We start from the raw sequence: 25715 nt of genomic DNA on the forward strand, positions 1-25715 counted from the left end.
TTTATTCAAATGTATATACCGTTCTTCCTCCAAAAAGGAGCCCAGGGTGGAAAACAAACGATAAAACAATAAAACATCTTTAAAACAGTTCTAATACAGATGCAGATTGGGATTTGGCACCTTCTTCTGGAGTTTTGCCTTGCCTAGCCTAGCTTTACCAAATGAAGGGGTCTCCCCACTCCTAGCCAGCATGGTCAATGGGTCAGGAATGATCAGAAGGGAGTCCAGCAACATCTAGAGATCTGGTAAAGCATATGCAGGCTAATGGGGGTTCATTCACTGTGGATATATATCTGTGCAAGCTCATTGTTTTTATGGTAAACACACAGTTTTCTATTCTCCAAGTGCCTTCATTTTAGTGTGAGAACTTTGAAATGATAGTTACCTTGGGGATATCATTAAAAATATCTGCTTCAAATACTAAACAGAAACGTAAGTAATTTAGCTGTCCAGCATGGCATGGAATCTCAACTGGACTAAATCACTGGAGCATCATTACCTGAATGTCTTTATTTGATTCCAAAAGTATTTTAGCTCCTGGATGAATCTGAACCAAATCTAAATAGGTCAGATCATTAAAGTTTTAGTGAAGTCCTGTTGATGTATACTAAAAAAGGTTTCAGAGCACACTTCCTTCACTCTTAGGATCTCTCTAGATCAGGGATGGAGAACTTGCAGCCCTCTAGTTGTTGTTAAACTACAACTCCTATCAGCCCAAGCCAGCATAGACTATGGTCAGGGATGATGGGAGTGTAGACCAACAACAGGTTCTCTAACCCTGATCTAAATTATCTGTTTATAGTACAACCATTGCTCACTGGTTTTCTATCAGACCTATACCTTCTCCCTCACAGTAGTTGTTCAGTTTGAAAAAACATTTCCTCACCACTCAAACAAGGGTAGCAAGTATGGTGTTTTCCAGATATTATTGGACTTCAGTTTCCACCAGCCCCAGCCAGTATGGCCAACGGTCAAGGATGATGAGAGATATTGTAGTCTAGCAGCATCTGGAGGGCACTCTGCTCTACTTCTGCCACAAACCAATAATATAATGTTGCTGTGGAAAATGTGGGTCCTTCTGCAGTGAGTGGGTTCATTACAAGTGGTGGTCCAGTGTCTCCGCCTTCTGTACATATGTCTGGTCGAGGGACTTGTCTACACCAGGTATAGGAAACATGTGGCTCTCCAGATGTTATTGGACTCTTACTCCCATCAGCCTCAGCCAGCATGGCCAGAACTCAGGAATGATGGGAGCTGTAGTCCAACAGCATCTGGAGGGCCACAGGCTCCCCATTTCTGGTGTACACAATAGGCATGGGCAGCTTATCTTTTTCTCTCTCTTTTGTCATTTACACTGTGCTATACCAATTAAAAGAATCTAGAGCAGAAGCTGGGAGCCAAGGAAATGCTGTTAAAGATTTCAGAATTACAGAGACTTTGGCAATGGTTGATCCCCAATTATGAAATGTGTATCATCTTGGACGCTCTCCCTCTTATTTCCCCTTTGTGTTGGCCAGTTCCTCAGTCAGGTATAGTGTGCTCCTTGGTACTTGGCACATTGAGAAATAGGTCCTCGTGTCAAGGGGCTATTTCATACTTAGGTTGTATGGTTGGCTTCATTTCTATGTATTGTTTTGTTCAGCCATTGTTGTATGAAGAGATGTCCATGAACATGCCCGACCTATGAGCAGGAGTAGGAGCATGTTTTCATTGCTGTTTATTCCACAAAAATGTAGGTCCCCCATCCCTACAATCCTGGAGCATGCATTCCTTTTTCAGTGAAACAATGAGGTGTCCGTACATCTATCTTGATAAAAGTGCGGCAGGCGCCAGCACAAAATGGCTGCTGAGGCAGCAACAAAAGAGTTGTCGGTACTCTGTACTGGTGAGTGCTATTACAACAGCAACAACAAAGCCCTGAGCACATACATTATAATCAGTGAAAGTGCATACTTCTATACTCTTGTTCACAAGAGTTATTTTCGGATCTGATTTCGAGATATAGGGTGGTAGTCAACTAACTTTTACTCAGAGTAGACCCATTTTTGTTTAAGATTGTTTTTAAGACGATTTGTTTTCAAGGTGTTTTCAACTGCTTTTAGTGTTTTTGTTTGCCGCCCTGGGCTCTTACTAGGAGGAAGGGTGGGATACAAATTTAATAAATAAAATTGAAACAAATCAATATGACTAAGATAGGTCCGTTAATTTTAGTAGATCTGCTCTGAGTAAAACATAGTTGAATACCATCCATACATTCCTACAGTTAAATGCTCTTCCCTGGTGTCATTCTTTGTAATCCTATCCACCGACTCTTGAGTGGAGTAGCTCTTTGAGGAAGAGGCGAAAGGTTGGGGAGCTTCCTTAAATGGACTTGTGAGGGAGTCACATAGCCACAGTTACCACCTCTTCCTATAAACACTTGTTTCACCTCCCAGTTACCAGCCCGGGGAATGGGTTTGGTTAACAGTTAATAGGAATGGCTGCCAGTTAACAGTCCCTACCCTGAGGGCATGATCTTGGATTTTGAGTTCAAATGTCTCTTGCATCCACCGTTGTCTCCATGCACATCCTTATTAACCAGCTCCTTGTTTTAAACTTGGCAAGAGCAAACTTGTTCAACAAATGCCACAGAGAGTATCTGCTTCCCGGGTCACGTGGAGCTACCCCAGACTTCAGTCCCAAACAATATATGTAGCAGTCCAAATGAGCTGATCCTCAGTTGCCAGTGTGTGGGTTCCAGGCTATCTGAAATTAGATGTGCTGTTTTCTTCAGAGTGTACACTAGAGAGAGGAGGAAGAGGCATTCTCCTCTGGCATCCTTGCCTTCCCTAAACCTTTGGGTTGGCAGGTGACCTTGCTTGTCCTCAGACCAGCAGGGAGGAGCATGTACGAAAGCTGCTTCCCATTTCTAGCTGACCGCTTTCTCCGTCTCCCTGCTCTTCCTTCCCTCTCTGTCTCCAACCCCCTTCCTTTGCATGGACAATGGATTGGCCTCTGGTCTGTTGTTATTTGAGGCTCTAAACACCCCATCTTCTCCTTCCTTATTTGCCGAGAAAAGCTGCTTATGCAATCTCTGCTGTTTCTCTTTGTTTGCACGCTTGCCAGGAGGAACTACTATTCCTATTCCTATTACCCGTAAGTAATTCTCATTCACTCGTGCTCGCTCCACTGCACCCTGCTCCCAACTTGTTCCTGTTCCTTGTCGCGTCAGTGTTAAAAGTACCTTTTTTTGGGGGGGGGGTGCTAAAATAAAATGTAGAGACTCCAAAACAAAAGGGGGTGGGGAAGGAGTTTGCTGCTTGAGGGGATCAGGACCTGAGATACCCTTTAGAGTGGTTGGATTCATCCAAAGTAAACAACCTACTCAACTTCCATTATGCACTTCTTGAAATCTGCCCTTTGACCCCTGCCCTTTTACTAGAACCATCTGAGTTCATGTTGATCATGGGTGGGGATCATGTTTAGCTGGAGGGCTTTGTACCCCTCTGGGCAGTCTTCCAGCGGTCATATGCTGGAGATGGGAGGGTCAGTGGCAAAAGAGGGTGGAGCAGCTAATGTAAATTTTACCATTGCACAGCAAGCTTGGTTCTGCACACACCCTTCTGTTACCCTCCATCCAGGAAAGCAAGAGGCATTGTCAGAGTCCAAGGACCCCTTCCAGACAGACAAAACACTCAAGGAGGGTGGAAAGCAGGGCAGGTGGGGTGTGTGATCTGGGGAGAGTGGGTGTGGCTAGGGGAGAGTGGGTGTGGCCTAGAGAGAGTCCCGATAGCCAGATAAAGAGGCCTGGAGGGCTGCATTCGGCCCCTAGGCCTGAGGTCCCACCGCCGGTGTAGATAGTAGGGAACTTTCCCAAGTTTGCCTCTGATTAGCTCAGAAATTAGCTCAGATCTGTTCTGAAAGAGGAAGAAATTTTTACAGCCAGTCTGCTGCAGTTGCATCAGCCCTTGAGGGAACAACATTCCCCATATTCCCCTGGGCCATTACTGCAGGGATGCGGAACCTGTGGCCCTCTGGATGTTGTTGGACTCCATCAGCCCCAGCCATCATGGACCTCTTTTCTCCTCTCTTTTAACTGTACATCACTGTTACTGCTGCTGCTCCCCCTGCTGCTTCTTGCTAGGGAAAGGAAGGGGGAGGGAGCTTTCAGGGGCTGGCTATGAGGGCGTATAGGGGAAAAGGAAGCCAGCTTTTCTTTTCTGCCTTGGATTTTATTCCAAGCCAGAGAAGTGTTCAGGGACTTGAAAAACTCACTTCTGCTTTTACTGAATCATAGAAACAGTGGACCTTGTACATTCTAATAGTGAAGCCTTTTCTAGCATACACAGAAACTAATAAAGCAATTGTCAGTAAGCACCAGCATATCCTTTCTCTATTTAATTATTCAGTCCTTATTTAAATCATTAGTAAGATGCTTATCAGACCAAGACTGATCCTGATAACATTTTATGATGTGCTGTCAGAAGAATTTTTTTTAAAAAAAAAATGAAATGAATTATTTAAATTTGTGTTCCATTCTTATTTCTATGAATTGTTCATATATGGTGTCATGTTTAATACATGGAAATTAATAAAAATGTATTCATTAAAAAGTGGAACCATTTCAAATCCATTTGGGAATCCTGCCCTACATAATGATTTGACAGGTGTAAAAATATGTCCCAGTTTTAGGAAGAAGGTTTTAAAATGTATGGTCTACAAGTTTTGTAAATAACAATACAACCCCTTTTTAAACAAAGATCTCAGGTTGTTCATCTCATTGATTTGCTTACAATGTTTCTAAACTTTATTTTTTTAAAAAAGTTGGTCAGTGTAGTGGACCACAAAATCAAATGATAAGAAAAAGGATTTAGACTAAATGTTTGGAGGAATTTCCTGTTGGCAGAAGCTGTTCAATAGGGCACAGACTGCCTTCAAAGCTTGTGGACTTTCCATTTTTAAGCAGGAGTTGGATGGCAACCCATCAAGGATGTTGTAGCATCTGATTCCCTACATCAGCAGGAAGTTGGGCTAGATGACATTTGACATCGTTTCCAATTCCACGATTAAACATCATGAAACCAAAGAGCAAAAATTTATGGCTTGTAACCAAAGAGCCTTAGTGTAACTGGAAGATACTTTGCTAATGCAAGGGGAACTTTGCCAGTTTTCTCCCCCCTCTCACTATTCCCCCTGTTCTTCTTTGCAGTCCATCCTGGAGAGTCCCCCATTTTCAGGAATGGCTTGTCAGCAGGAACAAGAGACTGCAGGGGGAAAAGGGTCAGGAAAGCCTCTTTGGTATGAGCAAAATGCTACTCATGGCTCTTTGGATACAAACCAATTCACTACATTTGCTAAAACTGCATCGTAATCATACTAGTAATTCATAAAATGAATGCCCATCTGTGAATTAAGCATCCAAAATTTTCCTCTTCCAAACTTTCCAAAAGCACACTTAGGCATTGATAAAACACCAGAAAGAGAGAGTGACTTGATGTGAACATACGCTGCATCAAGATTCTTTTTTGTGTGGTGTCTGATGTCTACATTCAGTTGTGTGTACAGCACAAAAACAATATGATTTTACATACAGTTATACTGAGATGCATTTTGTGCAGTGTTTATCAGGGTACATGTGGGGAAGGGTAAGGGTACATGTGTTAAAGCAAGAGTGGGGAACAGGATACGGTTGGTCGGCCAGATCCTGAGCTCCCTCTACTCTGTGTGGGCAGTTTTTACGAGTGAATGTCAGGTGACTCATTTTTCCTTTGCAGAGTAGCTAAAACTGAAGCCACACTGCAAAGGCAAAATAGCTCTTTTGCAGGTACAGGTTGAATTCAAATTATTCCTGCAAAGAAACTCAGTGGGGTTTGATTGGCAGTTACTTCAAGCTCTACATTTGACAGGGATTGGCTGCACTCTGGAGTTCCCAGTCAGGAACTCAGAAGCTTAGCCAATCCTAATGGCGCTTGCATTTAGTGCCAAATTTAAAGGGTGTTGAATGCAACCTTCATTTCCCAAGAATCATTTGGGTGTGAACTTTAAGGTCCCTGAGTGTTTCTTTACAGCTGCTTTCTTCCTGACTTCATATGTGACATCAGGTGTGGGGCAAGTGGGTGTGACTTGGGGAAAATGCCCTTGCAAGCCAAATTAGGACCCCTGCTGGGCTTGATCTGGCTTGTAGTTCAGGGGTTCCCCATGCCTGTGTTAAAGTGTAAAACACTGTACAACAAAAAAAAGTAATGTGATGCAATCATACTATGATTGCTTTTTTGCAGTGTTTTATGAACATGGATTGGCACATGGGTAACATGGGAAGTGGAAGGGAAGATGCAAATCAGCCAGAGGAACTGAAAGTCACAGCATACCCATTTTCAGAATAAACAAAATTCCACAAGGAGTGGAATGCAGAACGGAGAAGCAGACAGCCAGTAAAACAAGGGATTAGGGAAATTTCTCTCATCTTTAGCCTTAATCTCCAACTGTGTTTTATCAGCATGCATTCCTGTGTGCTCATACAGTATTTTGACTTTCCACTTGATATCTTCAGCCTGCAGTGCTTTTGTCCTGAGAACTGGAACAAAAAGCTTCCCCCTGCCCTAACTATTGTTGTTAGGAGCAATTAAAGGTAAATTATGTGGCATTGTCTCTGTGATGGCACATAGCTGAACAACTAAAAGTCCTACACTTAAAATCACATTGGGGGACTGATCAATAGTATTGATCAGATGTAAGTGCAGCATCACAAAGATAGACAGTGCTATAGATTTTGCTTTGTTTGCGAAGAGGTGTCTGTTGGCTGAGTGTACCTAAAAGACCAAGGGAGTGAGGGGGGGGTATTGCAGTAATTTTCCTGCACTGGCTGGGAGAGTTGCTAAAAAAAAAATTGAGAGAGGAACTTTAAACCTTCACACTTGTTAATAGTAGTTCTGCCAAAATGCCAATTAAGAATGAGAGCGGAATGATGTTTCATCAGAAATTAAGTTTCTGTTCAGGAAAGGTCACTGTCAACATAATTTTCCATGGGGGAGTTTCACTTCCAATTGATCTCTACCAAAGAGAACAACATCTGATAAATCTGCCAGGGGAGGGATACTATAAGGAAGGATAAATAGGATGGGCGTGGGGAGGCTAATAATCTCAAAATAACTGCATTTTCTGTGGAACAGAAACATTTTTGAGTGGTTCTACATGCTGATTCCTTATGACAAGAAGCAGGCCAGTAGCCAGAAATTTTGTGAGAACAAAGAGGTGTGGAGTCATGCAGAGGAGCCAAAATAGACATGCATATATTAATTTCAATGAATCTACTCTGAGTATAACGTAGCTCTCACCCTAGGCCCTTACTTGTAAATGTTACAAAGTAATTTTTTATTAAGATGTATGTGTGTGTGTATACCTCTTAATAAAATTTTAATTTTGTAACATTTATCGTGTATGTGTGACGCATACACACACACATTTTTATTTTATTTTTTTATCCCACCTCTCCTCCAAGGAGCTCAACGTGGTGTACATGGCTCTCCCCCTCTCCATTTCATCCTCACAACAATCCTGTGAGGTAGGTTAGACTGAGAGACAGCGACTGGGCCAGGGTCACCCAGCAAGCGTCATGGCTGAGTGGGGATTTGAACCCTGGCGTCCCAGGTCATAGTCCAGCACTCTAACCATTACACCACACTGGGTCTCACACACATACATCTTGGTTGTGAGCTGAAGAAGTTGTCATAGTTGCCCTACTCTTATTATCACTGCCAAGGTTGCAAAAGTAGATTGGGGAAGGCCTAGTGAATGCAGGTTATGCTTATTATTCACATCTTGATTACATTTGTGTGCTGGTTTTCTTCCAAGGAGCTCAAGGTGGTATGCATGGTTTTTCCTGTCCTTATTTCATCCTCACAACAACCATGTCAGGTGGGCTAGGCTGAAGAGATAGTGATTGGACCAAAGTCACCCAGTGAGCTTCATGGCTGAGTGAGGATTTAAACCCTGGTCTCCTGAGTCCTAGTCTGGCACTCTAATCACTACACCACACTGGATCTCTAAGCTTAAAGCAGGTCATAAACTGAAGCAGTCAGAGCTGCTTCAGCATATATCCAGCTTCTTTAAATGCAAAGCCAGTTAGCACGCTTCACGATAGTGTATCGTGTCATTTGCTCCTCACTTGGTAGCCAGCGGTGCTATGTTGGATCTGTTTTTTATGTCTGTTTATATAGAAGCAAAGGGCCAATCTACCTTTGCTCACATGTGCTCATCACTTTATTTCTTATCACTTGATTACTTAGCAGTTGATAACTTGGAGCAGAACGTGTAAGCTATCTTCCATTGAAGTCGTTGCTTTGTAAATGCATGCATGATTTCTAATAATAGTCCTCCATCCAAGGACTTTGGCACACTGTCTCCTCTCTTGACATTGATAGCCTGAGGTTCATGTAAGCATGTGGTGTAGTCCTGCATGAGACTCTACCATCCATAGATTGCACACAGTGGAATGCTTGCTTAATAGTCCCTTCTTCCTCTTCCCCCACTCAGAAGAGCCTCTCAGCACATTGGAAACTCATTCATCAGAGAAAGCTACTTTGGATGCTTTGGAACCATTCTGGAACTTTAGGGAGGCAGTGGGGCAGATTTGTGGTTGGAAAACAACAAGCAGGTTATTGGAAGAGAGCAGGTTTCCTGGGATGACACTTCCTCTGGGTTGGCATCAAGGGTCTGCATGGTTGGCCAGTTGCTGAGGACCCACACCGAAGGAGGGAGGGCCCACCAACAAGAACCCCTGGACCTGATCCTCCTTGGTTTGATTGTGCATGAGAATATGACATTGAAGGGGTGTTGCGTGGAAGCTAGGTTAACTGTGGAGCTATTTTTCTTTGAGCCGCCCTTGAATGGCCTCTTAAAATCAGCCATGGCAGAAAAATTGAGAAGATCGTTTCACCAAATTCAAAGGAATTCTCCAACAGTTTCCTACTGTTTTGTGCTGATGCTGACGCTGCAAATGACATCATTGTTAGCAACTGTGTTGGCAGCCTGACCACCATTCTGCATCCTTCACAAGGGGCAAGATGGGGCTATGCTGCTTACCTGATTTCTTAAATGCTCCCTGCCAGTTACAGAGAGGGGAAGAGGGGAGGCGGCAGGGACGTCAGTGTGAGTGCAGCAGCAGGATGTTGGATTGGCTCCACTGCTGTGCCCAAACTGCACTGACCTCCCTGTCACCTCACCCGTTCCTCTCTCAGTAACCAGCAGTGAGCCTGCTCTCCAATTTAGGGAAGCCAGGTAAGTGATGCAGCCTTGCCCCACTGACTGCTACTGGCCCAAGACCTAGCATTGTGGTGGTAGTGGTGGAAATGGTGGCCATCACACACAAACACATAACATACATATGGAGTATTTGGAGAAAATTCTGCAAACAAAAATTTTTTTTCTAGCAGGATGGAAAAAGACAAATCCCAGGAATTCTCTCAAGGAAAAAAAAAATTCTTCTGAGAAATGTTGTCTCAGCTCTAATTACATTGGTATAATATGTGAGCAATCAGGGAGCTAGATGTATTGATTACTATAAGATGTATGCCCCTGGTAGGGATGAGTGAGAATTTCGATTCAGTTCATATTTCAAGCAGAATTTATCAGATTTGCAATTTCCAAAACAGTATGAGAACTGAAACACAGCCATCCTTCAAAATCAGCATTTATTAGAATTTTGGGATGCAGTTCGCCAACCAACCTACATTTACAAAAATGCATATATTAGGGGAAAGAGTGCATAAAAATGAATAGATGAGTGAAAATAACATGCAAAAGGCATGAAATGATGAGAAATGGCTTGCAAAAATGTGTACGTTTGTCAAAACTGCCTACAAAAATGTGTTTATTTGGAGAAATTCACAACAAAACAGTGGAGAATTTTCATGAGAATTTTTTTAAAAAGAAATCACAGATAGTTGTAGAAATGTAGAGAACTGAGTTTAACTTGGAAAAATGAGAAACTGAGAGAACTGAAACAGACAGACCTTTCATTCCCTAGCCCCTGGCAATATAAGAAGTTTCATCTGCTAGATATATATGTGTCTCTTTTCATCCTCCTGAAATCTAGGGCAGTGCCTGAGTGGATTCCTTAATATAACGTGTGCCTGCTTTCCTTCTTTGTCATTTTACACCAGGAAACCGGTCAACATGGCCAAAGCTACAATAAACTACCGCAACGAGAAGACGCACATGATGAGTGCCATTGATCGGAGCTTTACAGACCAAAGTACCCTGCAAGAAGACGAGAGGCTGGGCTTGTCCTTCATGGACACACACAACTACAGTAACAGAGGTAAGTCTTCAGCAAGCAACTACAGAGAGTGAGTTGGCGTTCAGTTCTGCTCAGGATGATAAGGCAATGGAACTTATGCACAAGAATAAAAAGGAAGTAAGCTGTACCTGTAGTTTTTGTTTGTTTTAAACGCTGCATTACTTTAATGGATGGATTGGGGAAATCATGTTATTGCCATCCATGGTGAAAGCCTATAGGTTTTGGAAATAAATAATAAATAAAATAAATGATTCAGCCAAGAGAACCTTGCTGCAAGCATTTTCACACATGATGCAGAATATTCTCTTGTTTGACCCTTGGGAGAAACAGGATGCTGGACTAGACAGGGCACTGGTCTAATCCAGCATATATTCTTACATGGGCTCTCTCTTTTAGGCTGCAGCAAATCCATTCTAAGTTTATTAAAAAAAAGATGGGGGAGGGCTGTAGCCACATGTCATGTAGGTGTTTGTCCCCCTCTGAGATATTTTCAGAATAGAAGGAAGTGTTTAAGGCCCTGGTTTATTCACAACCCTTCAGATTATGCTTTGAAAGATTGCTTGAAGACATCCAGCAAGTTTCATATTTTTATAACAGGTTCTATAGCCCTTGAGCTCTGTGACTTCATGTGTCAGAGTTTTCCACAGGGTACATCATCCCAAACACAGTATGCCCATACTATCATGATTTCACCTTCATGTCAAGTAATCCAAGCCAGTTTATAAATGCTTTGAGATTCCAGGGAAGCCCTTGTAGCTATCTCTGGATTTTAATATCTGCCTGGGACCAGTGGAGCATCACATACAAGACGTTCCAGACCTATATCCACAGAGATAACAGTTTACCTTGTGTATATGCATATGGACAAAGAAGGATTGAGCAAAGTCCTGCTAAATGGAAGGGAGAAAGCATGATTGTTTGTACAATTTGTATTTAGGTCCATTGCAGTTATTTTCTCCCATAAGCGTAAACACAAAGAAAATTAATTATTGTTGTTCCATGGCATGTAACTAACAGCACACCTGATGTGGATTTTAAGTAGGCTTTGAAGTGGGCTCATACGGCAGTGTTTAGATCTCAAAAGATATCTGCAGTAGTACTAGTTTTGAAATGCCCTGCACAATTTTATTCCAAGGTCTTGTTTTACAATCTTGGGGACAAATAATTGATTGGACTAATGGGATTAAGAACAGACTGCACTGCATGTTTTTTTTTTATACTTGTGTTTATTTTTTGTAAGCCGCCTTGAGGGCCTTTTGGCCAAAAGGCGGGGTAAAAATAAACAACAACAACAACAACAACAACAATAATAATGTTTATCTTCTTTCTGAAGCATTCCATGCAACTTGCGCTGGGTAGATCTTTGCTACACATAACAATACGTGCTTTCTGTCCCTTGGACATGCTTGGCGCTGGTTTACTTCTGTTCCATGTGCTTTCCATTTGTAGCACTACAATTTGATTTGATGGTGATAGGATATTTTGACATTTTTATGTAGTAATCTTTTTTTTAATGTTTGCCTAGGTCCAAGAACAGGGTCTTTAGGGTCCCCTTCCGTTTCATAGGAGTAGGATTCTGTGTTCTCACTAGCTTGCATTTGGCTGTAGCTTGACCTAAATCAGGGATGGGGAACCTGTGTCTTCCAACTCTCATCAGCTCCATCAAGGATGATGGGAGTTGTAGTCCAACAACATCTAAGAGCATGGGAAGAGCCCTGCTGGATCAGTCCCAAAGCCTATCTAGTCAAAGTGGCCACGAGCCAGATGTCTTTGGGAATCAAGAGGGCCAGAGGTTCCCCATCCCCCTGGGTTAAGCTTTGGCTTTCTCTTTGCCTTCAAAAAATCTACTTTGCATTGAGGCTGAGGCCAGTTAACGAATTTGGCTACTGGTCTTAACCCATAGATGTATCACAAACTTGATTCCTAATTACCTCCCAGAAAGAGACATTCAGAGCAACAGAAAAGCATTGTTCCTATCCTGAATATGACCGAGTGTATTCAGAAACCATAATGAGTGTGCTTGGCCTCCTGCCTCTAGTCTTTAGCATCTCATCTCTAAGTGCAAGGCAACCCATTGTTAGAGCTGGAGCTGTGGGATGGGCAGACAGCACAACCCCACCTGCAATTCTTAGGAGCTAATGAAAAACTGGTCTTTGGCACAGATAGCTGAGGATGTCCTTTTTCTTGCAGCACCTCTCATGAGCAGTGCCACAACAGGCCTGCAGGTGCTCTTGTGGTACACTTTGCGTCCTTTCCCATCTTTGGGCACCTCAATTTTCTGGGATTGTACATCAGGCAACACCATGACTACAGGAGGCTTTCTGTCCTTAGTTGCCCTTCAACGAATGGTAGATGCTAGGGTTGGCACAAGGGGCATGGAGCTAACATGCTCATCCCTCTGCCACCCACCCCCAATATATGGAATATTTAATAAATCCAACAGCAAAGTGCTTTGGTAGAAAATCAGTATATATTGCAGGAAGCCCCAACAGCAGATGAGCAGGAGCCAACTCATTTCAGAGCCAACTCATTTTGGGCCCATCTGGTGGGCTGGTTGCCAGCAGAAAGGCAGGCAGGTGGGCTTGGAGGAACCAAGAAGGAGGTTGCTGGGGCGGTGCCCCATTTGCCCTCACGAGCCCACCTCCACTGCTCCAGATGACCTCTGCCTTTTTCAGCGCAGGTGACGCTCGGAAGACGTGCCCCACAAGAGGCCTCACCTCAGACTGTTGAGGCTTAAGCTGCTGCTGTTGTACACCAACAACTGCTGTGCAAGGCTGCGGGAGGGGGGGCGGAGCTGGGCGGATGGCAGGCTTTGATGGGCTGTCTGTCTGGGAGCGGGTGGCCTCGGAGGGCGCTGTACTTGCGACAGAGGGCCTGAGTAATGTTGAACCTCTTCCGAGACCTGCGGTCTCTGGGGGGCTTTGAATGGCAATGTATGGATGTATGGTGATGTATGTATGGATGTAGCAACTAACAAATAAACATGGACTCCTTGTATTTTCACATATTTTTGGTGAGCTTCCCCCCCCCGTAGTTGACTTCTGATTGTGCCTGAGGTGTTGCAAACCTTGAAAAGTTAACTTAGCTTAGCTTAGCTTCCTCATAGAGAGCCAGCGTGGTGTAGTGGTTAAGGTGTTGGACTACGTCCTGGGAGACCAGGGTTCAAATCTCCACACAGCCATGAACCTCACTGGGCGACCTTGGTCCAGTCACTGCCTTTCAGCCTCATGAAAACCCTCTTCATAGGGTCGCCATAAGTCAGAATCGACTTGAAGGCAGCACATTTACATTTTTTTTTAGCTTCCTCATTAGGCCAAGACTGATAATTTCACACTGGTGAATGGATTTCTATGCTGATTTAGTTGTAAAGTAATTCTTTTGGTGCCCCAGTTTCAGCCATATGCTAATAACATCTGTTATTGGAACTTCAAGATGCTGCCTGGCTCACATCTTCCCTCAGCAGACTTTCAAGATTAATATGGTTCGTACCATTGTCTCGCAGACAATAGAAGCCCAGAGGGCAAGCATTTCCCTCTGTTATATATCTCTGCAGGACTATTATTTTATTTTAGTTACTGCACCATTGCGGTTTCTTAGAATGCTCTTAACAAGACCAGTTTCTTTGAACATTTTGTCTTCCATGAGCATCTGAAAGAGCTTTCAGCCCAAATTTGTTGCTGTTACTTTACATGTATTGAAGGCAGCACGATGTCACCTGCTTTGACTGCCAGCAGATTTAACCTTGTTCTTGGGAGGCTCATGGAAATGCAAGTTTTCCAAAGCACTTGCCCGAGGAGCTGCAGCCTCTTTCCACATGCGCTGGGTGGAAAACCAGAGGCTTGTTCCTAATCAGACACCTGCATTAAATTAGAAGGAGAATTCAGCCCCCGACACCTGATGATCTATGTTTAAATGCAGCAATGAAGACTTGGGACAAAGGCGGTAATTCACGCACAGATTGCCATGGAAGCTCCATAGAAGACTGATATAGGGCTTATCCACATGGGAGCATTACTTCATACTAAGCTGTTTTTACCTACGTTTTCTATTGGCACCGTCCACAGTAACTGCTCAATGCAAGCTGCAAACACGGTGTTTTCTATTCATACTGAGGGGAAGGATCAATCGCACTGTTTCCTAATGACCATGCCCTCTAATTTTACATTTCCAGTCCCTTTGGTTTTCTGGCAACCAAGCATGCTCAGTTTGTTCTACCAGTTAGCTTCATTTAAAAAAACCAACAACCCAGAAGTGTGATTATTTGTGTTTTCACTGGTACAGTACCACTAAAATACAAATCTTTGTTTGAGCAGTTTGATGCTTTTGCACACAAGTTAAGGGGGAAAGAAAATAAGGCACAGTTTGCAGCAACATAAAAATGCCAGCGAAATGGGAGAGAGCAGCCGGAAGCTGCTCTTCAGCCCACAGGAAATGAAATGAAAGAAGGGAGGAGGAGGGGGTGGGCGTGGAGAGGGGAACGATTGACACACCCACCTAAAAGCATCGGAACACAGTGTCTGCAAGCACTAGAGACACAGAGTGAAGACCTTCCCTTTTCGTATTATCAGAGATTGGGTTAGTCTGGATTTGAACAGGGGAAATTGTGTGATACCTTCTGTTTGCCAGTAATGTCATGTGAACCATGCGAATTAAAAGGGGATGTGAGTAGCACCAAACACACAGTAAATCACTGTGTAGATGAGCCCATAGAAATCTTTTAAATCATGGGTGAGGAAGCTTTTTCTGCCCAAGGGCTGCATTCCCTTCTGGCCAGTGGTCGGTGGGACCAGAAACAAAAGTGGGTGGAGCAATGAGTGTACATTTCACCTTTGTGCAGTACATTAGTAGTCACACACACACGCACACACACACTCCTGTCCCCCCATCCAGGCAAGGAAGAGGCAGCATTCAAGGACGCATTCCAGTCAAGCAGTTGAGGGGTATGGCTTGGGGAGAGTTCTGAGAGTCAGATGGCAAGGCCTGAAGGGTCACATTTGCTCCCACACTGTTTTGAATGAATAAGGCTGAAATCCTGTGCTCCCTTTCCTGGGAGTAAGCCCCTTTGGACTTAGTGGGGCATACTTCTGAATAGACATGCACGGGATTACACTGTAAATATGTCAGAGCTACACCTAAGCTAATTTCAGTTTTCTTTGCCTCCTACCTCTTAGATGAGAGTAGTTGCACATGGATATGTATATCTGTTATAGTTACACCTCATCTTTCTTTCACCATCACCACCCTATTGCAACCTGTAGACAAATGAAGCAGGGCCTCAACTGGGTCTTCAACACGTGTCTGGGAAGTAATTAGAAATAAGGATATGCAATAAAACATTCCCTTTATTTCTGTAGAGTTTTCCAGTAGATGGTCCCGGATATCCATGGAAAGTCCCCAGAGAGTTTCGTAAAGCTTTGCTTTTAGAGACTTGCATAAATTCACATTTGAATCTGTATTCAGCTGTCGGTGCCACTTTATTATTTTAATTGGATGTGCATTCAAATATGGATGCTGTCTTTTGCTTACAGTGGGATATGCACATTTGGATATGCAGCCCTGTTCTCAAGCTCCTGAATAATTTGCATAAGTGTTTGCACATCCATCCTGCAAAAGTAACTCAAAGAGAATTTGTTAGAAGGTGAATTTGGGATAATCTTCGGCATCAGTAGACTTGCATCATTTGGGGCGTATCCAACTAAGCTCTTCCTGGAGTAGACCCACTGAGATTAATGGACCTAATGAAATTAATTTAGATAGTCATGCCTACTAATTTCAATGGGTCTACTCAGATACACACAATGCGGTACACACATTGGGTACAACCCTCACTCCCTAAATCAAGCGTGATGGATAAATGCCACATCCCTCATTAGATCTAAGGCATATCCTAGTCTACAATCAGATATAAACAAATAGTTATTTATATTTCCAGCCAATCATTATTATCAGCTTCCTATTTTGCTTAATGCTGCACACAATAATCAAACCTCAGTTTATTATGCCCAACAGAGCAGCCTATTATTCTAATCCAGGGTTGGCACCAAGGATCAGCATTAATAGGCACCTACCGAAGCTCATGCCTCAGCAGGGGACCATTGTCAGTCACTAGAGTCCCCTGGCCTTGCTCCTCCTCCTTGCTGTTGCCACCTCTTCTCTTCTGAATGAACAAGCAATGGCTGAAGGAGCAGCCACCTCCACATGCCTCTCCTCCTCCCTCTGAGTGGCCTTGTAGGTTAGGCCTGGAGCAGGGGTGGGGAAGCTGCATCCTCCAGTTGCTTCTGGACTGTAACTCCCATCATCCCTGACCTTTGGCCATCCTGCGTGGGGCTGATGAAGTTAAGAGTCCAACAACATCTGCAGGCCCACAGCATCCCCACCACCGGCCTAGAGGCCAAGGCAATGAGCAGTGACAACAGTAGCAAGAGGTAAGGGGGTCCATTCAGAGAAAGGGGTCTACTAACAGCACCATCCTACATGCTAGCAGTGTGGAACCTCTGACTGTACAGATGCTGTTGGACTCCCAATTCCTTTCTGTCTTGGCCAACATGACTAATGGTCAGAGATGATGGGAGCTGTAGTCCAGCAATATAGGGAGGGGCACAGCTTCCCCACCACTGTTATATAGTATGTGTTTACTCAGAAGTAAGTCTGGTTTAATTCCTCCCAGGTAAATGTATGTAGCAGTGATTCCCAAATTCCTCCCCCCCATGGACCACTTGAAAATGGCTGAAGGTCTTGGCAAACTACTTAATGATTTTTGTGTTTCTTGTAGCAATTGTAGCACACCGTGCTAGGTGATACATACTTTTTAATGGTATTTTGATTGCTTCTTGTATTTCTTATATCTCTTGTATCTCTTGTATTTTATTGTATTCCATAGAATTCAGATTGTAATACATTAAAATCACTATAAAAATAAAAGAACTAATTAAAATACACTTAAAAATCAATATGAGTCTTTGGGCCCATCCACATGCCAATTTAGTGTGTGTCTGTTGCTACTTGCATTCCCTTGTAATTCACATGACGTTGCAGGCAAGGAGAAGCTGTAATGCAATTTTCCCCTTTAAATTCGTATTAACCCAATCCAATTATAATGCGAAAATGTTGCTTTCATTTTTTTGTAGTGGGCGGGCTCTCTTTTAATGCCCCATCGCCCACTCCCTCTCTCTCTGCCGCCTGCAAAAGTTGCTGCAGCCGCTCCCTACTTTGCCTTTTCATTCACTCCCCCTCCCCCATACATCTGGGCTGGGACAATGGAGACGGGGGCTTGTCAGTTTCATTCGTTCTTGTCAATTTCACACCAACCCGCTCTCCGGCTTCAACCTTGAACTGGAGGAAGTAAACATGTAAAATTAGAGGGCGGAGCCACAAGGAAACAGTGATACTGATCCCTCAGAGAAGAATGCCTGCTAGTGTAAATGGAAAACAGTGGATTTGAAGCTACCAAGTGTGGACCTTGCACATCTATCACAATGGTAAAAGCAGCATTTTTAGTATGAAGGTATGCTCCTGTGTGGATAAGCCCTTTAACACAGTGAATCTGCCATCTCCCATCTTCAATCATGAATCGACACATATGTTGTGGATCATCTGAATGAAGCCTGGGAACCCCTGATGTATAGGATTTCAACCTAAAAGCAGCTCCACCACCACTCCATATCTATCTATCTATCTGTCTATCTATCTATCTATCTATCTATCTATCTATCTATCTATCTATCTATCTATCTATCTATCTATCTATCTATCTATCTATCTATCTATCTATCTATCTGTCTGTCTGTCTGTCTGTCTGTCTGTCTGTCTGTCTGTCTGTCTGTCTGTCTGTCTGTCTGTCTGTCTGTCTGTCTGTCTGTCTGTCTGTCTGTCTGTCTGTCTGTTCTAAGCAGCAATAAACTATTTGCCTGGAAATGGACATCTAAGCTAAGCTGCTTTCATAGACACAACATGGATGTATTCCATCCCCAGGGAAGCTCTGAACAGCTCATTCCCAAAGATTGGGAAAGGTTAATGTTCCTGGGTTCTCTGGTTGTGGTAGTGGTTTCTGCATGCTATCTGAGCCCCTTTGTGCATATCACTCTTTACACATTTGTCTAATTTGACTCTGTGGGCTTTTAATTACCAGTGCATATGTTGCCTTCTGGAAACCACAAGCAAAAGGGCTGGGAATGAAGCTATGTGGTGGCATTTCCCAGAAGATGAATAGATGCTGGAGCGTTATGTTTGAGCCCAAAAGGATTATTATTCTGAAATGTTGTTTGAGCAACCATTTCCAGAACTGTCATGCAGAGGAGTTACAACTCTGCAGTTGGCAAGCAGAGCTTTCCATACAAGGAGATGCTTAGAAAGAGTGTGTGTGTGTGTGTTAGACACACACAGAGAGAAAAATACTAAGCAAGATGAAGAGAACATTAGAATAAAGGAGGAGGGCAAAAATCAAGAGCATTTAGCAATATTAGGATGCATTCACAGGATCACTTTAATACACATTAGCTACCATGGATGTTCCTCAACTAATTTACCAAACTTAAAACATGAGGATGAATTTCCAGTTATACTTTAAGTGGGTGGCCACAGGTAAAGCGGGGATTCTAATCAGCGATGCTGCAGAAGATCAAAAATATCAGGCTCTAAATACAAAGTTATGAATTTTGGGGGCTCTGAAGACAAAAATACACAGTACACACTGTATTTCAAGAATAGCTCTCCTGCCTTGATGGAAATGATCTATGGCTCATAATTTAAATAAAACATATCAATGAACATTTGTGCCTGATTTGCACTTGCGCTGTATACAGCCCTTATTCTAGGTGCTCAGAAATGCAGAAGTAGTGATTACCAAAATAGACTGAACATATATATGGATATAGAATAGTGTTGTGCATGGATTCCAGGATTCACCTTGTATCTGTGTTTTTTTTAAAAAAATCTGATCTGTTTCTTAGTCACACTCTGTCCATTTTGATCTATGTTTCAGATTTTATACTCTATAAAATGAAGCTGTTGTCCCTGTTCACTTTTATGGGGCATCTAAAAATGGCTATAGCTTTTTTAAAATTTTGGCAGAAGTAGATGAAATTTGCAAGCAGAGGAGCCACTCCAGTGTGGATTAAGCCTGCCAAATTGCAGGTCCAGAGGTTTTTGTGGGGGAAGTGTAAGGGGTTCACTTTTCTCAGTAATTCTTGTCATGATTACTTATCAGTGCAATACCTTTATTAGGCCAGCTGAAACTCCAAAATCTATATTAGTTTCATATTGGGTGGGGAGAGCATGGGCTTGTCTCGTTCTTTCTTACTTTAAAATAATTAAAAGGCTGCTGTGTGGTGTGTATTCTTGCTTCCATATATATATATATATTTAAAAAATATTAGCTTCACGCTGGCTGGTTAGCTTTCCCTGGGCTTATTTGTTGTCAGGGGGAGGATGTCCTCCAATCATCATTACAAGATGAGGCTGCCCCTAATACTGCATGTGGAGTGCTGAAGAGTTCCGGAGAAGTTTGTTTGTTTTTTAATTTGACATTTTTTTATTTAAAAAGCTAAATTAAGCTTTTGACTTTTTAAAAAATCATCTGTTGCTCTGCTTTAAGAAAAAAAAATCTGGAATTTTTTAGTGCTCTACTGGCAGCACTTAGGTAGCATTCTTGCAAAGCCCATGGACATAGAGAAAAGAAACATAGAGAAATAGAAAAATATATAGATAGTGCACATTAAAGTAGATAGTACAAAAATAAAATAGAATGAGAGTGACATGAGACTTTGCAGGGGCCCTGATCCAACTCGGTGTTTTTGCTGACTTTGTGGTTCAACTCTGGAAGGGGTCAAATCACCCCAAATCACCCAATTCACCTCATTTTTGGCCCCAGCACCAAGCAGTTGCACACCCTTGTATATAATTTACAGAACAAAAAACCCTGGCTCCCTAGTCCTAACCTAAGCAATGAATTTGGTCAAGAATGTCCAAGTTGGAACCCCCCCAGTATACTCCAAGAATAAGGCATGCACAATGTGAGTGTCCATTTGTGTGTATGTGGATGTTGAGCCCAGGCCCTCTCATGAGGAGCGGGGAGGGGGAAGGCATGAGTTTCAGGTGCCACAGCAGTTAGAAAGCATGGACATTCCAGTTGTTGTTGAGGGTAGTTCCGACCTTGAGGAGGAGAGTGAGCTTGCCGCCCCATCAGTTCCCACGGATAGCCCTGCCCTCTGAGGAGAGAGCCCTCAGCCTCCAAGCACACCCCTGGGACCATTAAGGGATGCTCCTGAGAAAGCAGTAACTCCTCCTTCAACAAGCAGGGTCCTAGAGAAGCCCGACACTTTCCCGCCCGCTGCTCCCCAACCTGCCAATAAGGAACCTGTTCTGTCTGATGAGGCTTTGGATGTTCACCCCCCTTCACCGCGCACACGATGTCTGAAAAAGCGGACGGGGCAGAGGGCGTGTGTGTGCAGGAGTTAGGTTATGCTCGAAGACCTTCCCTATTTAAGTCTGCCATGTTCAGAATTGGGCGCTGAATCAACTCCTTCCACACGTTGCAGAGCATGTCTAGAGTGTAGTTAGGAAATTGTAGTGAGTTAGCATAGGGTTTCCTATGAGGTGCGCTGCCTTTGATGTATCGATTACTTTAATTAAACAAGAATTGATTGCACCCTCGTCTCAGCCTCGTGAATCCCGCTCTGAACAGGGCAGTGTATGGGAGCCTTGCCTCATTTACAACAATGGTTTTCCCTGCTACTGAGCTACGCTTCTGAAGAGGCATTGCAAGAACGTGCACGAGTCCTGGAAAGGAACTGCACATGTGCAGTAATTGTTCTCCAATTTAGAACTCTTGAAAAAGATCCCTCCTCTTTTTTTTTAGTATTTTCCCATTCAACCTATTTTTCTTTCCCTCATTTCTGAATTACTCTGAGGGCAGCTTGCCCTTCTCTAATTGTAATTTGGGGTAATACCGAACCAGTGTACATGTGTGGCTTATGGAGAGCTTTCTCCCTAGTGATATCCCATTTCTGTATAATTGACTTAAAAGCCCTGGTGTACCGTGTGTGTCTGTGTAGAAGCTGAGTTAATTCCATTCAAGATGAGTGGACATTGACATCAGTGGCATCACATTACCATTATCGGAGAGATCGGTGCTTGATCCCCAAGAAGAAATTGCATTTGTGAGCATCTTCATTCATTTTCTTTAAAAACCCACTACTGTATATTAAAATGCTATTTTACCAATGTAAACATTTCTGCAAGTTGTTTTGGGTTGCCCATTGGAGAAAGGTGACAAACCAGTTGGAGTTTCTTTGTGGGGCTCTTGGTTCTTTTCAGCAGTTTTCTCCTCACATACTTAAAAACAGTACTTTTCAGGTAGCTTCTTTTCAAAATGTATCAGGTAGTGTGAGTAGGACTGGTAGAAAAGCACTGGTTTTAAATCACCAGTTGGTATAGCGCATAGCTTGAACAGTGAGCACACTATAGATCCTGTCAGGGGCCAGTATTTGGGCCAGCTCTACTGTGACCTTTGCCACTGATGCTTAAAATATGGCTGTGCTCTCATCTATGTCATGATCCAAATTGTGTGTGTGTGTGGGGGGGGGGGTCATGACTATCTGTAGCAAAGGGACTGAATGCAGTGAGAGTGTTAGACATTTTAGGCCAGGTGTGGGGAATCTTTGGCCCTCCAAATGTTGCTGAACTACAACTTCCACTAGCCCTGGCCATTGGCCTTGCTGGCTGGGGCTAATGGAAGTTGCAGTTCAGCAATATCTGGAGGGCCAAAGGCTTCCTATACCTGGCTTAGGCCCTATGTTTAGTTCCTACATTTGTATTCAGTGTTCCTATAGGAAGCTCAGACTGGCAGTTGTTACAGCGTTCCCAACTTGGCTTCCATTGAAGCACTGGGTGTATCTAGAGCAGCCTTTCCCAACCAGTGTGCCTCCAGATGTTGTTGGACCACAATTCCCATCTTTCCTGACCATTGGCAATGCTGGCTGAGGCTGATGGGAGTTGTAGTCCAACAACATCTGGAGGCACACTGGTTGGGAAAGGCTGATCTAGACCAACAGAGCTTCACACAGGGAGCTTTGTCAGTTCCTGTTGTTTTTGGAATCCCTTTCCTGCCACTGTATCACATCTTCTTCTATCATTCCCAGGTGACCAGCGCAGCAGCGTTGTCAATGAATCCAGCAGCTTGTTAGGGGGCTCCCCTCGACGGCAATGTGGGCGCAAAGGCTCCCCCTATCACACCGGGCAGCTTCACCCTGCTGTCCGAGTGGCTGATCTTCTCCAGCACATCAACCAGATGAAGACGGCAGAAGGCTATGGCTTCAAGCAAGAATATGAGGTGAGAACTTGGTCCCAGGTTGTGCCTAATTTATAGTCCATGCTAGTGATGTGCAAAGCCCATCCCACTCTTCAGATTAGCTTTGAATAAACTGAACTATTCCCCCCAAAAAAACTGGGAAATAGACCAGATTGTCCTGAACCAATCCAACTGGACTCCACCTGATCCTTCTTCCCAAGCTCCCATGAATCTCCAAATGCCTTCCCACGCAGAAACTTGCTTCCCATTCTCAGTGGTGTCTGATGCCCATTGGGACTGGAAGGGTGGAAGGCAGAGAGCCCAAACAGTAGGTGGAGCCAGAGGCAATGACGGGCAAAGACAACTAATGCTAGTTTTGTCCCCATCCTCCTCCCGGCTGAGTTCTACATGGGCAAAAATGAGAGGACGAGGAAGCAGATATTCAGGAACCCCCCCTCGACTGTTTGTAAGTAAGACGGCAGGCATATAGAACCTAGCTAAGAGCAGACTGAGACTGATGGGGCAGTGCCCTATCCGCCCTGGTGGACCAACCTCCACTGCCATTCCCCTATTCACCCATCCATCTCCAGTGTCCTCTCTGCCCGATTGCTCATTCATCTGGTTGTTCACTAACAATGGAATGAAATCCAAGCCAGAGCCCTTCACAGAGCTACAGTTCCCAGCACCCTTAACAAACTATAGTTCCCAGGATTCTTTGGGGTAAGCCATGTGCTTTAAATGTTGATGATGGGGAATGCTAGATCTATCAATGGCTATTAGCCATGTTCAGAGATTGTATGCCATTGAACACTTCTGGAGGGGGGTGGGTCATGTTGTAAGCATTACACCTTGCTGAAGTTTGTATTAACAGTCAAGAAATTACAAAGCTCTCTAATCTGTGGTGACTGAACTGTTTCTAATATGCAACCGCCAGGTTCACAGATTACATGGCTCTCTTGTGTACCAGTCTGGGGAGCAACAGCAGAAAAGAGCGATTGTCTCACTGGTCTGCTTGTGGGCTTCCCAGAAGCAGCTGGTTGGCCACTGCAGAAAACAGGATGCTGGACTAGATGGAACTTTGGTCTGAGCAAGCCAGGACTGATTTTATGTTCTAATGCCATGGGGTGTATGCTGGGCTGGTGGAGAGGGAGTGTGCCATTGCCACAGCATATTCATTGATAACCAAAAATCATCCTTGAAGCCCCCTTCCCCCGACAGGAAGTTGATTCAGTGTCTGAGAATCTCTGAACGTGACTAATAGCCATTGATAGACCTAGCATTCTCCATCAATGGTCGCATCGACTTTTAAAGCATGTTTAAAGCACACGGCTTCCCCAAAAGAATCCTGGAAACTGTTTGTTAAGGTGTTGGGAATGGTAGCTCAGTGAGGGATAAACTACAGTTCCCAGAATTCTTGGAGGGAAGCCATGTGCTTTAAATTTATAGTGTGGGTGTGACCAATGGATTTAATCTTCTTTCAAACCTGTCTTGTTGCAGTGAGCTCCATAAACTAATTCTTTGTTGAGTGAAGATAATCTTCCTGTCACCAGCCCTTGCATGAAGAAGTGCTCACCTTTCTTTTATGCTCTGCTCTGCTGAGTTCAGAAGGGCTGGAGACCAAAGCCCTAGTTAGGCACTGTAATCCCTTGTGCAATGAGGGAGATTGAGGGCACGTTTGCTAGCTCCACAAGCACCCCATTGCCATCTATCTCCATGTGTTGGAGGGATGACGTCTAAAGCAGGAAGCCTTTTGTAGTAAGGTAGGGTCCCACTCAGCAGTGTAATCATCTTGGGTCTTGGGGGGTCTAAGACCCCTTACTTTTGGGGGAGCAGGTTCCAGCAGGTTCCCTGTGTCTCTATGAGCCAATCAGCATGAAAGGGAAATATGCTAGCCACTGAGAATAGTCTTCTATCATGCTTCTTTGTCCTTTCCTGATGATTGGAATCATTCAGAGTGAAAGGAGGTGAGCTGACCAATGAGAAGACACTATTCAATATCTAACACTCCCCCTTTCATGCTTATTGGCTCATAGGGACGTCTGTTGTGCGAAAAGTCATTAACAAGGATCTCATTCTTGACCCAGCAGCAAAAAAAGGGGGAAGGGAAGTGGCTGTGACTACCATGAAGGGACTCTGCACTCATGATTTTACCACCATGCTACTTCTCCCAATGAGATTTAGAACCCTGATCTTCCAGAGTTCTGTTTCACATAGGGAGGCTTGATAAGTAGAACAAACCCCCATTACAGAGGTTTGCCTTTAATTCACAGAGGGCAATGAGGATAGCAGTCCTCTGGAGGCGGAGCTAGCATGCTGGTCCCCACTTTCTGTTATTTAATTCTAATCGTGTGTGGACGGGTGGAATTAGAACACCCAAACAGAGATCTAGTTCTCTGGCGTTCCTGAGTTGCTGTGGCATGGCGCATAAGACTGTGGCTCAGCCTGGGAATTCACATGGAGATTGTCTCCTATCTTCTTCTTCTTGCTCTTTTGTTTTTGATTTGTTTTGTTTTTGCTGAAAGGACATTCTGCCCCTAAACCATGATACACCATATTACACCATATCAAAATGGGACATGTCCAGCACCTCTGCTTTGTGGCAGTGTTATAACAATACGGTCTACATGTCCCACAGGAGCTGCCTATTGAACATCCCTCCTTTCCCTGCCCTCCCCATTACTATCTCATGTTCACTTGTTTCAGATGTCTGAAACTCTCTTCTCTCCACTATTATGAGTTTGACAATCCCGAGCTAGTTACAATAATTAGGGGCCCTCGAAGAGCTGTTGTACATGTTCCAAACCAGTTATTTGAAAGGCACTTGGATATTAGGAACAAGGAAGGAAACATATCATTTTCTTCCACTTTCACTCTCTTGCTCATAGCAGCAGCGTGGCTGTTCTTTCACGCGTACAGAGAGAGGCTCTGCTTAATAAAAGAGAAAAAAAGAACCCTGGGAAAAAAGATTCCATAATCCAGTGGGAAAAAAATGAGTAATTTCTAGAGGCAACGGGGATACAGATGTAGCGCAATGAATCCACTTTAAAAGTCACCCCTTGGGGAATGAATGCATTTAATGAAAATAGATGTCGATGAAAAGATAGTTCCAGTCTACCATTGTGTGTGTGTGTATTATCCCAGAGTGGTTTGTAA

General features: G+C 43.7%; 1 protein-coding gene across 6 annotated transcripts in view; it reads left to right on the forward strand.

Moving 5' to 3' along the window:
* PTPRU (protein tyrosine phosphatase receptor type U) overlaps positions 1-25715 on the forward strand; it is a 580511-nt gene that overhangs the window by 439727 nt on the left and 115069 nt on the right. For all 6 annotated transcript variants that reach the window (XR_009759096.1, XM_061596132.1, XM_061596131.1 and 3 more), the window contains 2 exons: positions 10140-10297; positions 22414-22604. Coding sequence is in view for 5 of the 6 variants with exons in the window: in XM_061596132.1 (XP_061452116.1) it covers positions 10140-10297; positions 22414-22604 (349 nt within the window). In the remaining variant the exon portion in view is untranslated. The remainder of the gene's footprint in view (positions 1-10139; positions 10298-22413; positions 22605-25715) is intronic.

Source organism: Rhineura floridana, chromosome 15, assembly GCF_030035675.1.
Source record: "Rhineura floridana isolate rRhiFlo1 chromosome 15, rRhiFlo1.hap2, whole genome shotgun sequence".
In the NCBI taxonomy this organism is placed as follows: Eukaryota; Metazoa; Chordata; class Lepidosauria; order Squamata; family Rhineuridae; genus Rhineura; species Rhineura floridana.